The 15858-nt window shown below is 34.6% G+C and overlaps 1 protein-coding gene across 1 annotated transcript; it reads left to right on the top strand.

Annotated features, from left to right (window-relative positions):
- The first annotated feature begins 4707 nt into the window (after positions 1–4707).
- tbx2a (T-box transcription factor 2a) lies at positions 4708–11509 on the top strand. Its single transcript, XM_065284093.2, has 7 exons — positions 4708–5557; positions 6127–6394; positions 6829–6975; positions 7456–7532; positions 7635–7801; positions 9256–9860; positions 10318–11509. The coding sequence occupies exons 1-7, from the start codon at positions 5199–5201 to the stop codon at positions 10753–10755; spliced, it is 2061 nt and encodes a 686-aa protein (XP_065140165.1). The 5' UTR covers positions 4708–5198; the 3' UTR covers positions 10756–11509.
- The last annotated feature ends 4349 nt before the right edge of the window (positions 11510–15858 follow it).

The raw sequence follows: 15858 nt of genomic DNA, 5'->3' as shown, positions 1-15858 counted from the left end.
GCTGTGAATAAAACTATATTTTAAATATATTTAAAATGAATTGTTTTTGACTGTTTTAATCAGCTTTTATTTATTTGTAAAAAATTATTTTGGTTATGTTACCAGCTAAGTAATCTATTCCCAAAATAGCACTCTTTAAGTTAACTAATTATTAACGCACTTGAAGTATACTCATTACTAATCTAGCTGCAGGTATGTAAAAGTATACAAAATGTAATGTACTTGGCATATTCATTTTTCACCAGGGCAGTTTTTAGAATTTTGGATTGGCCAAAAATATATAGAATGTACGCAAACAGTCTATTTAAGATATACTGATTGTATGTTTGCAAGACACTCATAATACATTTGTAATGTACTCCTAACATAAATAAAACACACTCTAAATCCACTTATCAAGCATGAATTTAGCACAAAAACAGTCATGTACTTAAATTGTACTAAATACACTTAAAGTTGTTCCACTTTAGCACACAAAAGTACACTAAATACACTTAAAGTTGTACTTTGTTACAATTAATATACAACTAAAATATATTAAGTACAAAATTAGTTGTTCCAAAATAGCACTCTTTAAATAAACTAATCAATAGCACACTTTAAGTATACTGGTCATTAGTGTGACTGCAAGTATACTTAAGTATATCAAAATTAAATATATTTAGCATACTATTTTTTCACCAGGGTAGGCGAGAACACCAAGCTAACTGGTTTAATATCTAACAGGGTCTAGTGCTTTTCAACATTTGGATGCGCTTTTTATAATATTTATCTATTAATAATTATTGTGTTTAATGTAGACGCATTTCTTATGTGCTTGAATATTGTCCCTGAACCTGATAAACACGTTTTAGAAACATTTCAGACGCCTTTTATAGATGTTAAATAATAAAAATACAGTAGATTCTGTTTGAAACATTTTCAATTTATTTAAGGAATAATCTGGAAGATATGGATGACTGTAATAAGACCCACACAAACTATTCATCAGACCCTTTCTTTATTTAGAAACTGTTATTTATTTTATTTGTGTGATTTCAATATATTAAACACTCGTCCTCAATTTATAATCGATTATGTCACTTCTTATACGAAATTATTAAGTAATTCGAATATATTTAATAAATAGTTGATTAAACAATTTAAAAAACAAATTAAGACATAGATTCATGTAAATCCTTGTAAAAAGAAAATTGTACCGAGTAGCTTCTCTACTTTATCCAAAAGCTCTCCAATATGACATTTTTTTTGCATCAATTCTTCAAAAAAAAAAAAAAAAAACTACTATACTTTGCACATTAATATGCGTCATCTAAAAGAGTCACCTAATGTTATTCTTATTGCACTGTGTTACCACAAGGTAAGTCTAGCGATTAATGAGCTTTTGGTGTAGAAAATTAGGAAAACTGCTGAAAAGATTTCAATAATAAAAGCAAATTGTTGAAATGCTCACAAATAAAGATTATCTTAAAATACTTTTAACTGCAAACATAAGTTTATTCAGAATAGTTGTGTGTGGAATATCTGCATTATCTCTGTGTCTCTACATCTGCGTCTGACTGTTTAGATTGGATATTTGAATGTTGGGTGTTTGTATACAAAGGAGAAATTTACAAGAAATCGTCACACATTATTCCCGCAAACTACAAGCAAATGTATCAAAAATGTTATCTTAAATGTATTTTGTATTCGATTGTCTAAAAAGCATGATACTGGTTTGATAGTTGTATTAATTAATCTCACCTGTCGCGTTAGTGAGACAGATTTATGGCATAGTGACCCGTGCATGTACGTTTGAAACTCAAGTGCCCGAAAGTTTAAAAGTTCATAAGGTGATTTAGCAGTGTGACCTGTTGTGGCGCCCCCGACTATTGTACATCTTGCTCAGTCAAGCTGTTACGATTATTGTTTAGGAAAAGATCTTCTTGTAAAAACAGCCCAGGACTTTTTTTAAAGCATGAATAAACTAATTCCGTTTAAAATAAACGTCCAATTCGGCCTTGAGACATTTCGCAAAATTTTGTAAATAAATTACATTTACATGTACATATTTTGCTTCTGATAGAAGCACCTATAACAAGGAAAGCTCTACAGGAAAACAGATGAAAGTGAATAAATGTGGGATTCTTCTGGGATGCTGTTGGACTGAAGAAATATGAAGGACTTTGACAAGTCTTAAACGGCCTGGCGCCAAGAACTTGATCCACGGGATAAATACAACATTTTATGAAATGTTGATTACTTTGGCTTAAACAAGCTTTTGAACTGAATAGTCTGGGGAATTGATGATAAATAACTTCCTATAATTTTATTGTTTTCGCATTTAAATAACATAAAGCCTAAACGGTGTATACTGACCTTTATTCTTAATGTTTTGGAGAACAGAAAATGTAGAAAACGTCTGAATTAAAAATCAAACACCTGCATAAAACGGCACTGCAGTTTGTGGTAGAATGGATTTGAACGTAAATATTCCAGAACAAATAAATGAGTTAGAACACTATATGGATCTTTGTTTACATAATTACCTTGATGAATATATACGTGGTAAAATCATTATCTTACGTCATGTGCGGTTAACAAGCTCTCTCTCCAGAAGCTTTCTTTCTGTTGTAGTCTATATAGCAGTGGTTATTGCTGATTTATGGTGTCAACACTTTCCATTTTGTGAATGATTTACTCATGTTCTTAAACTTCTGCTGGCATACTTTGACCTGGTACTCAATATGCATTTTATGTAGGTAATTCGTGTATTTCATTTAGTGTCGTTGCTAATGTCATATTGTAAAATTTAATTAGTTCAGGCATATTTAAACACAAAAACATACATTTTAAAACCGTTCATAATTATTTAAACATGAAACAGCAATCGAATAACCAAGCATTAGAAATTTCCCAAATTCTCAGGTACCTGCATATTTACCAACCATTTACTCATATTTATATAGACACACTTAACAATAAAGAATAATAAATCCGTTTAGGCCCGAAAAAAATAAGATTTTAATGCTTTATATAGACAAGCAAAAATAAATGTTGGAATCTGTTGCTAAAATTGTATTTTACATATTGTTTAAACAATTTAAATTCCACCTGCCGTTCATGATTACGCTAACTTAAAACAACGCCAAAAAAATAAAGTAAGCCAGAGTTCTTACCAAAGAAAAACGTGGGTTGTTTATACCAATACAGGATTATCCAACACAATAAGTTGATGTCTTCTTTTCTGTTGTGAGATATCTTTCCATACACCCTCGACTGAAAATCCTGGAGATTCACCTCTGGGGAGCATGAATTCAAATAGACCTCGAGTTGCTTGAACTGTCATAACTTCAAGCCCGCTTCATCTCTGACGGTATTAAGTCAGCAGCAACCTATGTCTCCCTCCCAGGACAGTCCTGTTTTGTGCTCTTGTGTAAGAAGGCATTTCCGAGGACAACAACATTCATGATATCAGTATGAAAAGAGTTGATTGATAGAGAGACATAAAATCCAGTTCCTCTTCACAATGCACTGTTGTTTGGATTATTAAACAAAAATAAAAATGAGTGTAATCGTCTATTGTTTTGTAATTTTTTTATTATTATTATGCAAAGTGCATAGACATATATTCAAAACGAGGTAACCATTTAATCAGTATACATTCACTGAATTGCATTAATTGTTATATGCGGAAATGCTGGCTCAAGTAAAATCATTTCTAATATTGTTCTCGACTTGTATGTTGTTGAATGCATTGAGTGCATGGGTGCACACTGTTTGAGAATTTGGGGCCAAATATGACTTGACAGGAGTAGGTTCTTATTGTGGGACTCCAGCCGACTGGCGCCAAGCGCTCTTTAACAAACGGAGTCCCTCTTAATCAAGGATCTGTTGACGAGCCCCTTAAAGGTACACGGCTGCTTATAGAGCTTTAAAGCTCAGATTGTAACTCTGCTGTACCCTGTCGGTCGATTTGAGTTAACCTATTCGTGAACAGATCTGTGAATTATCGAATAAAACATGTCGGCATACATTAAATATACAGTTTTGTGGTCATATCTTTTCCTAGAGTGTGTTATGTTGGTTAAATGATAAAACAATCCCCAATTGTTTGATCAGTATCTCGTTATTCTGTCCAGTAGGCACAGGCAACCCGTAAACTGAACAGAAAGCCACGACCGTCTTATCGTCCTTTCACTTTGGTTTAAAATACGCTCCGCTATTACGCGACCATTGTATTTGGTGTTACCAGCATAGCCTGCTGAGTTGCAAAAATAAAACTCAAGTAAACCGTGTAAGCTTTGGAAAAATGGCACATATATTGGCTTTGTTATAATAAATTACATTTATTATTGACGTAAATGCCGTCAGCATTTGCTTGGTGTATGGGTAGTTATTCAACTTAAAAACGTTCGAATAGTGGTAACTATTTCGCAATGGTCGCAACATGACTACAATTTTCAATGTTTAAAGTGTTACGTTTTTAGGTTTTTATAGATCTGCAAGTTTAAAATGAAAGCTTAAAGAAATCACGCGGTTTAAAACTGACGAAAGCTGGGAAAAGCTCTCTCTCTCTCTCTCTCTCTCTCTCTCTCTCTCTCTCTCTCTCTCTCTCTCTCTCTCTCCATTAGCCGGTCCTGTGTTAGGTTATGCGTTTGGGGGTGGGATCTACAGTTCTCTACTCTGTCATTGGTTAATATTTTATTCTGTTGACATGTTTTCTTACTGCAAATGCTTCCGACACCTTCTAGCCAACCCCCCTTTCACCATCTTGGCTGGACCTGTCAAAACCACGCCTATGGAGCTCCACAATTGGTCCAGAATGCGTAAAATCTGCAATCAAGACGGCTTGGTTCATTAGTGCGAGGATCCAGTAAGGAGGGACATGTAAGACAGACACAGTTACACACTGGTCAGGAAAGGACCTTGCAATTCCTCATCAGTTCTCACGACTTTCCTCATCCGGAGGTGTTTTACTTTCTATAGTGACTTGGACACTTGGAAAAGTGCATGTCTGCACAGAAGTGTCAGTGCTGCTCTTTTGAAGGATATTACCATTGTGCTGGAATTGGAGCATCCTCAGCGGGAGTGACATTAACCCACTAGTCTTCTACTGCTGCGAAAGCAGCGCGCTATCTATCAGCGGCGACAGTCAGTCGGACTTAAGTGAGTTGTTTTAGAATATAATCATTTCATCTGGCTCTTTGGATGCACCGATGAGAGATCCAGTTTTTACAGCGAACGCTATGGCTTATCACCCTTTTCACGCGCACAGGCCGGCCGACTTCCCCATGTCAGCTTTCCTTGCTGCGGCTCATCCCTCGTTTTTCCCAGCTCTCACTTTACCGCCGGGTCTCAGTAAACCTCTGGCGGATCACGCGCTCTCTGGCGCGGCTGAGGCTGGCTTACACGCGGCGCTGGGTCATCACCACCAGGCGGCTCATCTCCGCTCCTTCAAAAGCTTAGAGCCAGAGGAAGATGTTGAAGACGATCCCAAAGTAACATTAGATGCGAAAGAGCTTTGGGATCAATTCCACAAAATTGGAACAGAAATGGTCATTACGAAATCTGGAAGGTAATGCAATTTTAAGGATATTATCTTCGCGATGAGGTAACTTAATGAAGGCAAAAAAGAAAATAATATAAACATGTAATAATATCAATTTTATTGTAGAGTTTATAATGTTATTTTAAGAATTATATTTTAGATATTAAATTACACTGAATACACTGAGTCTGTTTGCATATATGAAATATCCGATTTACAACAACAACATTCACATTTCCTCTATTACTGAGACTATAATAAAGTAATAAATGTCTGTGCAAATAAGTGCATTAGTTATTTTAATGCGCTTAAAATCTCGCTAAAATGGCGTTTGTTTACTCCTCTTGAAAATAAATAAAATAAAAGATTGCCATGCGAATATAACGAATAGAGTGTAACTACCCCTGCACTTTAAATATGTGTCGAGTGAGATAAACAGGAATGTACCTGTGGACAAATGACCGAAACTTCAACAGAACTAGCCTATATGTTAATTGTTATTTCATTTTATTTATAATGTAAAAATAGGCTATTCTGATAAAGTTAGCTGTTTGACTTTAGACTTATATTTCTATATCTATTTGTTCCGTCCACAGGAGAATGTTTCCTCCATTTAAAGTGCGCGTGAACGGCCTGGACAAAAAAGCAAAGTATATACTTTTGATGGATATTGTTGCGGCAGACGACTGTCGGTACAAATTTCACAATTCTCGATGGATGGTCGCAGGGAAGGCCGATCCGGAGATGCCTAAACGAATGTACATTCACCCGGATAGCCCGGCCACGGGGGAACAGTGGATGGCAAAGCCTGTTGCATTCCATAAACTCAAACTGACTAATAATATATCGGATAAACATGGATTTGTAAGTAACATTGTGTACTATTTATATTTGCATATTTGTGTGTAGTTTTGTTGCAGAAATTAGTCTAATAGAGGGGATTGCTGCTGCCAAACGATGTGTTGTGTGTTTCCCTATCCGGTGGTACCAGATTATAAAATGAAAATATGTTTTGACTTTAGTAGATACAGTTATTGATCTGATTAAGGAAATAAAAGATTGTGTCAAAATATTCTTGGCATCTGCCTCGTTTTGAGAGAGAGAGAGAGATTGAAGGGTAATGGTTGAAGGAAAATGGTTTTAAGGTAAAATGGAGGAAAGTGTTGCCTAAATGAAGCATGACAAGGCAAGGCAAGGGATGTTATCCTGATGTAATAATCTATTTTAACTACAGCATTCTGCCATTAATATTTTTATTGATTAATGGAAAATTACAGCTTGTTTTCTATTTTTTTCAGACCATTTTGAATTCTATGCACAAATACCAGCCAAGGTTTCATATCGTTAGAGCCAACGATATTTTGAAACTCCCATATAGCACTTTTAGGACTTATGTATTTCCTGAGACTGATTTTATAGCCGTCACTGCATATCAGAATGACAAGGTAAGTTTATTATTTTTAATATTTATCGACTTTTTATGTATTGATTTACTTGTTTGTTTAAATATTTTTTATTGGTCGACTTTCCGTCGTTATGTTATTATTGTTAGGCATTATTCGAGAGAGAAATGGTTGGGGTTTGCTTGATATTTTCGTTTGTAATTTGGGATTGCAGTAGGCCGTGCATTTTTTGCCATATTATTCTAAAATGGTTACTGGCATTTATAACTTGAGATCCAAAAGGGTTAAGCAATGCTATATACTTAACGATTTGGTCACTTTTTTATAAAAAAAAAAAAAAGGGCAATGTACCTGAAATTACAAAGTAGCCTATTTTCTTATTTAACTAACGAAGTAATAACTATATCTTTAACAAGTTAAATTATAGTTTCTTGTTTTTACATTAGCAATTTTTTTTACAGTTTTACAAAATGTATTTGTATTGACTTAAATGTAATAAATGTAATTTTACTTCTCAACTAGATCACACAACTGAAAATCGACAATAATCCATTCGCAAAAGGATTTAGGGATACGGGGAATGGAAGGAGAGAGAAAAGGTATTGTTGGACTGTTGTATAATTTAAATGAGTGAATTTGCAGAACGAAATATTTATTTATTATGGTGGTGATGACAGTAAAGCATTTTTATTGTGTTGTAGAAAACAATTAGGCCTGCCATCAATGCGCATTTATGATGATCAGTGCAAAGCAGATCGAGATGGAGGAGATTCAGACGCCTCATCCTGCGACCAAAATGCAGGAAGAGATTCAGTTCACTCGCCGACTGGAACAGCAGCAAGTCCACTTAAGTTCAACAGATCCACAGGTAAAACAAATGCATCATAATTTAATATGAATCTTTATAGTGCAAAGTTTCTCATGTTTATCATTTGTCTGAATGTGGGGGTGTTTTGCAAGTGAACATTTATTATGAATGTGTTTATATTCTTTATCTTTTTGCTTGCTTTGAATTATAAGCCAGAAGCTATTCTCCGGTGCGGCATTTTTATTAGATGTATGTTGCTGCTGAAAGAGCAACTAAAGTTCGTGAAGTGTTGAATATGTTTAGCTTGAACTCGCTTGCTTTGTTAAGTGAGTCGCGTGTTAGTTGTGAAGTTACTGTTACGTGTTAAGTTAGGATCAAAATGCTTTGCATTCACCACGTTGCAAGAATGTTGCAGCACCTGGCATACCTAAGCAATGGTAAAGGGTGCGTGTTTCAACTAAATTAAAATTAAAATGATACAAATAGCTTGCACAAAAATGTAAAAATATAATGTGTTTCGCTTGCTACTATGTTGACATAGTAAAGAAATAATTTAGTTTTTCAGTTACATAATATGCATAAATGTAGCTTTGCTGAATCATTGGTCATTCGTCATAGTTGCCATGTCTAACTCTTTACAAATTGCTGGCTTAGTCTGAATAAACAAAAAGGCCATTTCTATACTATTCATGAAAAATTGAAATAGATTTAGCCTTTATTATTATTTTCATCATGCATTTTGCTATACTGGCGTTTCCCTGCATCGGCTGTGATAGGAAAGGTGAACCCAATAAAGAAAAACGAATATGTATTGATAGATATTGCGTTTAACATTTTAAAGGCAGAGATCTAGCCTCAATTTCGTTTAGGTGCAAACTTTACTAACATTATTTATTTTATTATTATTTTACTTTTAATATAGGTAAAAAATTGGACATATTGAGACTATAATTTACAGATGTCAACTATTCTAAAAATTAATAATGGGGACATTAATTTTTAAATTGTATAAAACACATTTTAACAGATTTATTATCTGTTCTTATAAGATGTTTGCATTTAAGTATTCTGTAAGTAATTCCTGTCTAATATATTTCAGTGTTTCAGTATCACAATTTTCCATTTTTAACAGCATGGCAGCTTTTATATGCATGGCGCAAACCAGTATAATCCAGCTAATGTAATATATTTGCAGATATTAAATGTAAAATATATAAATAATTGTTATGGTGTAACTTTGTAAAAGGTGGCTGTCTAGACGTTGTTTGTTGCTTTGTAAATCCCATTTAATAAAACAAAAGTCCCGGTTATTGTGCCACAGACGAAATTTGTCACAAAGAAAGAAAGCAGTTTATATGGAAAACACATTTCTTTCATTTCAGTTTAATCAAAACAAGTGGTTGAACAGTTATAAGCTGATGTGACACATATCAAGGAGAGAAAATAATTATGTAAACTTTTTCCTTATTTTTTTTCTATAAGCTGTATGTGCTCAATATATTTCTATTTTCCAGGTGACAAAAACTGTAATGAAAGTGATCACGAACAGGATGAACAAGATGATATGTCAATCAGAGTTAGTAGTCCAGGCCAGGGACCACCATCACCATTCAGCCCACATTGTGAAGACAAAGTCAAGGACAAATCTAACCCAGAAATAAAGGAAGACTGCTCCGATTCAAGGAAGGAAAATGACTCTATATTCAGTGGCAGAAACCTGGAGAAGGACAAGCTGGATGGCAGAACTTTGAAAGAATCAGATACCTCAAAAAAAGATGGAGACTGTATGGGCCTGAACACGGTCAAAGAAGGATTCTCACCTCTGATGGTTCAAACAGAGAGCCCATCACATTTTAGTGCCGGTCATTTACAAAGTCTAGCTCTCTCTGGTTTACACAATCAACATTTCTTTAACCCACTGAGCACGGGACAACCACTTTTATTTCACCCTGGGCAGTTTGCTATGGCTCCTAGTGCTTTCTCTACCATGGGCATGGGACATTTGTTAGCCTCTATGTCTGGAGCAAGTGGACTAGAGAATGGCAGTCTCTCCTCTCAAAGTACCAGTTCATCCAACCCTTTCCCATTCCACTTATCACAGCATATGCTTGCATCTCAGGTATGATTAGCATTATAAGTCCTTTTTTATGTAAACATATGCATAATTTTTGTCAAATCAACATATCTTTTTAAGTTACTTTTTACCATTTCAACTTGTTTTTCTAAGTTATGTCAAAACTGAAAATAGTAGGTTGAATTGACTTGTTTTAACTTCATGATGCGTTTTTTACACGTGCACCTTCAGTGAATTACAAAACTAATTTGTATTTTAGCTACATCATGTCATCAAAGAGAAAAGGTATATGTTTGGACAATGACAGAAAAGAAAAAAATAATTGTATGAATTATCGTATCAAAAGAAAGTTTTCCTACTGCGCTTGGTCGTCTATTTTAATGGATACAACCTTTTACGCAATAATATTTCACTATAACTGTCATATTTTATTAAACAACATTTGTTTATCCACGTTGGTCTGAACATGTTTTAAAATTATTGCTTATTGTTTTACATTTAGGGTATCTCTATGCCACCATTCGGGGGACTGCTACCCTACCCGTACACATACATGGCGGCTGCAGCTGCAGCAGCCTCGGCCCTCCCAGCCGGCAGTGCCGCGTCCTCCCTCGGCCGGAACCCCTTTCTCAGCAGCACCCGACCAAGGTTGCGTTTCAACCCCTATCAGATCCCAGTATCAGTTTCCCAGAGCTCCGGTTTGCTAACCACCGGTTTATCAAGTACTCTGAATACGGAGTCAGGGTCGTCAAAATCAGGCAGCAGGGAGAGCAGTCCGATTTCTGAGCACCAAAGTCATAAAACTGGAAGCAGCCAGAATGCAGGATCTCCCAAATCTTCAGGAAAGGACTGCATTAACGAACTGCAGAATATACAAAGACTGGTCAGTGGATTGGAAAAACGCAGAGACATGTCCCCCGGTGGAGATTCACCAAAGTGACCACATGACACACCTCTTGACTTTTGAAAAATTATGCCTCATGCATTGCGACATCTATTTTCAAGTGTATCAGAGCCCACATGTTTGGATTTCGAGAAAAATTATTAGCATTTTCCGGATGGCTGACTTTCAAACGTGTTTCATTTCGCGACGAATTTATGGACTAAATTTACATCTCTATATGGACTGCCTGTTCACCATTTGTTATATCATGTTTCCAAAACAACCCTGAGCTTATATTTCTAAAAAAGACATTTAACTGTATTCCTGAGGATGGACGACGTTTAAGTATCTGGGACATTTTTTTTCTAATTATTTAAAAAGTAAAACACGTTTTGTAAATACAGTAGATGGATCGAAGGATTTTAATTTATTTAAAACTGTATATTTGTGTGTAAATACTACTAAGTCTCAATTTGTTACATTTATATCTATTTTCCCCATTTACAAATATGAATATAATCTAGCGTTTGATAACAGGAAACCGAAAGTGTTTGGATGTTTGTGATATTCAGATACGTGAAGGAAATATGCCACTGTAAATCAAAATATCTGATGACAGATTTGAAGTCTATTTCATGTGTTGATCATTTTAACACAACGATGGTCCGTAAGCATGGAAAACTCAGGTTTCTTTGTAATCTTGCATTGAGAAAGTTTGAGCTATGTATTTAAACATATCGGTGCTGGATTCTCGGGTAAATGAACAATTTTGTTGCATTCTCAATTTAAATAAAACGAAAGTGTTCATTTAGTCGTTTCAATAAATTTCTTTCTGTTTTTCATACTCGCAGATCTTAGATACTATGTTTAATCTATATGGGCGAATCACATGAAAGAATAACCTATGGATTGTACAGCTGAAGTGGTGAATGTGTTTTCCAGAACACCGTATGCATATATACATTTCTTTTTATTTTAAATCCGATTATTTTACGCAATTGGTAAATAATCGTAAAATCGTTTCTTTATGTAAAATTCTGAACAACATCTATATGGCCTGTTAAAATGTAAGAAAAAGCCACATCACTGTACATTTTTTTTTTATTAATTACAGTATTTCTGGGTATTACTGGCAACTAGCTGCCAGTAACTTACTGTAGATTTTACATTTCTTTTAATTACTGGCAACAATTTGGTCAAAGTTAAATGAACATTAAACTTTATCTTTATCTTCTACAGTAAGTTACTGGCAACCAGCTGCATAATTACAGCTATTTTTTTACAGTGTACAAAATGTGATATTTTCTAAACACGTATAATTCATTCGTCCATATTAAGCTTTTTGCCATTGTGAAGTTATAATATGAATGAATTTTCCGTTTTCTGGCATGTATGATTGGCATTACTTGTGATTTAACCCTTTCTTAAGAAATTCGTGTGCTTTAAATCAAATCCATATCTGCAGTGTCGCTTACTAAAACGCAATGCATGCGTGTAGATTGCTGAATTGGTTTAGCTGGCTTCTGCACAACATATCCTACAGCTAAAGCTTGTGTAGCTGCGCCATCTGTTGATCACTTGCATGTAGTTTTGAAAAAGACTTGTTCCTCTTTAATGTGATCCGAAGTATAAAAAATGAATAATTTAAAACTTGACAGCAATAATTAATAATGACGTTACGATACTATGTACTGATATAAACCTGCAAAAAATAGGACAAATGTTTATGCAGCACATAGCTTACTAAAAAGTTTTCATTTCTTTGATTACCCAACACCATAATTTGGCCTTCAGCACTAAGAACATATACCTGCATTTGTTCATTTGTTATTTCAGCTTTCCAAAAACGTGTACACTGTAAAAATATTTCATTTGGTAACAAAAATGTGAAAGTGAAAAACACTTTATGTTTGAAATAACTTAAATTTATTAGGTGTTACCAATTGAAGCTTTTTTAATCCAAAAGTTGATCCAACTTTTCACTTTTTGCAGTGTACTTGTTGGTTGTTTGCTAATAGTGTGTTTATTTGTTCTGCGCACTTGCGCATTGAATTCTTTTAACGCTATTAATATGTTGATCTTGCTTGCTCTCACCAGGTTAAAAATATAAAAACAAAATGACAAAAAAATATATATATACACACACACACACATATATATATATATATATATATATATATATATATATATATATATATATATATATATATATATATACACTGTAAAAAGTAAAAGTTGGATCAACTTAAAAAATACTTAAATTGGTAACCACCACAATATTTAAAAATTTTCAGCTTGAATTTTTCCCTTAAAGTGAAAAATGTAAAAAAAAACTTTGTGTATATGTGTATATTTATGGGGGGGGGGTATTAAGAATGTAGAAATGTCACTGTCTTAGTGGAAGGGTTAAGCGCACTGCAGTAGCAGACAGTCCTTTGTCCAGAATCCGGCGCCAGTCGCCTGCCGGCCGGCCACACGGCCTCTGCACAACCGCGCACAATGGCTAACGGGATCTCCAAAGTCCTGGCTGATAATTAGAGTGCCCCCTCTTCTCTCTCTAAAACCGTAAGCACAAAACTCATTTTGGGAGCCTATTGTTAAATTCTGTTACTTCCAATTAACAGAGCCAAATTCTCGACCTTGCACTCTCATGGAGAAAAAATGTTTGTCTGAAACAATTAGTCGATGACTGATCACTTGGCTCCAACAGTCGTCTCACAGAGCCCCAAACAACTCAAGAGTTCATACCCCTCGCATTTTTAAAACTGTGAATCCCAACTGCGTTTATCAAGGGGCGCAGACCACAACATTGTTATCATTATTAATAAACTTTTAATATGACATCATAATCTCTTCTCGTCAACAGTCTGTTTGTGTGAGATGACATTTAATACAGTTTGTGGCTGTTACTCTCTATATTTCATACATTATGGGTCTGTATGTATATAATTTGAAGAAGCATGCAAGAAACCTTTGATGGGTGCAAATCGTTGTGGTTAAAACTTGGACGCACGTCTCGTTTGGCACTCGGTATAACTGTTTGTTGACATCGCCCTCTGCTGGAAAATGGGTTAGTGTTTTTGTCTTTCATCTTGAATATTTGAAATGTGTGTAATAAATTCAAAATATTATTGATTTTATTTCGTCTCAGAGTTCAACGCTACTATATAACAATTGAGTTAGATTAATTAATAATCACAGTGATCTATGACTGACACTTAACTGGTGATCAAGTTGGTTTATTGTCATTTTCTTGAAATTACAAGAGGAGCACCTAACACAATGGCTTATATTATACTTATACAAAATGACATTATAAAGCAGCATTGGTTACAACCAGATATTAACAGCCAGCGAAAGGTTTTGTTATTTTATGTTATTATGTTATTTATGTTATTTATGTTTCTTTAAAAATGGTCCCAAGCGGTCACTGGGGCAGTATTCTTTAAAATGTCCTAATATTTACCAATTTGGGTACAGATATGTATACATTTGGTACCAATATGTTTCTTTGAGGTTTTCACACCTAGTTAATTTGAGGTCCCAAATATATATATGAACCAGATTGATCTTACGGAAAGTCGTGTCACAAAAAATTTGACTAATTTATTTTTGTCTATGGCACGAAATTGAGCTTTTTTCCTGCCTTGAACACGATTTTCTGTTTCGTATTTCTATAAATAGTTTTTCGTGTCCATGGCATGACTTTCTTTTTCATTTCATTTTATGTATTGCTTTCTCATTGTTTTTTCCTATTTTCTTACCATTGTTGCTTGGTGTTAGAATAATTTTCTGTTAAATTTGACATCCTAACACAAACCCCAACTCCAGGCAAGAATAATTTAAAAATAGGGGGGAAGAAATGAGAAAACAATACATAAAATGCCATGAAAAAGAAAGTCGTGCCATGGACACAAAAACTAATTATAGAAATTCGTGAAAGAGACATTTGTGCTCAAAGCAAAAAAAGCTGATTTTCATGCCATGGACACGAATAAATTAATCAAATTTTTCGTGACTATAACACAACTTTCTGCGAGAACAAACCAATTGATCTCAGACCCTTCTAAAAGGACCCAAAGTGAACCATAATAAGACCAATGGCTGAATATGGTTCACATTTGGTTCAATTTATTTTTGACATTTGAAAGTTTCGTATGTTGTTTTGACATGTATCAAAATTGACTGCTGCACAGAAAGCTGGGGTCTGAGTACTTATGAAGATGTGAACAAGAAAGGGTCTGAGATCACTTCAGTTCTTAAAAGGATCAAAAAAAGAACTAGGTCCTTTTTTAAGTCCACTACATTGTGAACACCAGAAAGACTGAGTTCGCATTCAGCTAGTTTTTTTCTGGTTCACTTGGTTCTTTTAAAATGAACTGTATGTGAAAACACCCTAATATACACTCTTTGATACTAACATGAACTTTTTAAAGGTGTTGTTTGAAAGGGTACCGCCCCAGTGACAGCTAGGGACTATTTTATTTTCTAACAGTGTCAACTCGATCTGCGGAGACCATCAACCTTTCTGACTTTCTTAAATCTATATTATCATATGACCAGATCTCCCTTTCAAAGTCTCGAACAGTCGCACAAAAGACACAACCCCCATTTTCAACTAATTACAAGAGTTTTGAGATAACAGATAACCTGCATTTTACTGCACCCTGCAGCTGTCTTTACATCCAGGGAAAGGTGTCCTTTAGTATATGAGGTTACAAATGTACAAGTCAATTCATACAGTTATATTCAAACTCTTTGAGAACGATGATTTAAAGAGGATTTAAAGGGAGCACTATCAACATGAGATGCCATTGAGATTTCAGGGAAGTGAACTGTGATCAACAATGTCGTCTTTAAAATGAATCAAAAGTTGTTGGCACTGCCTGGGTCTTTAGATTATCTGTCTTGAAACATTTTGCTTGGTGAAAGACAGTCCAAAAGATCTGACAACTGTGTTTGCATTCAGCAGAGTCACTAAACTCTGTTTTATCTTCTTGTCTACTACTACTCTTAAGGAGTGGTGTCTAAATCACGGCTTTCAATACGTCTTAAAAAAGTTTGAAACATATGTTATGCTTTCTTTTTGTCTTATTGAAATGACTCAATATAAACCACACTGTAAAAAAATGCAGTATATATTTTTATGTTACTTTAACT

The sequence above is a fragment of the Paramisgurnus dabryanus genome, chromosome 5 (assembly GCF_030506205.2).
Source record: "Paramisgurnus dabryanus chromosome 5, PD_genome_1.1, whole genome shotgun sequence".
Classification (NCBI taxonomy): Eukaryota; Metazoa; Chordata; class Actinopteri; order Cypriniformes; family Cobitidae; genus Paramisgurnus; species Paramisgurnus dabryanus.
This window is presented reverse-complemented; position numbering and strand designations above follow the sequence as displayed.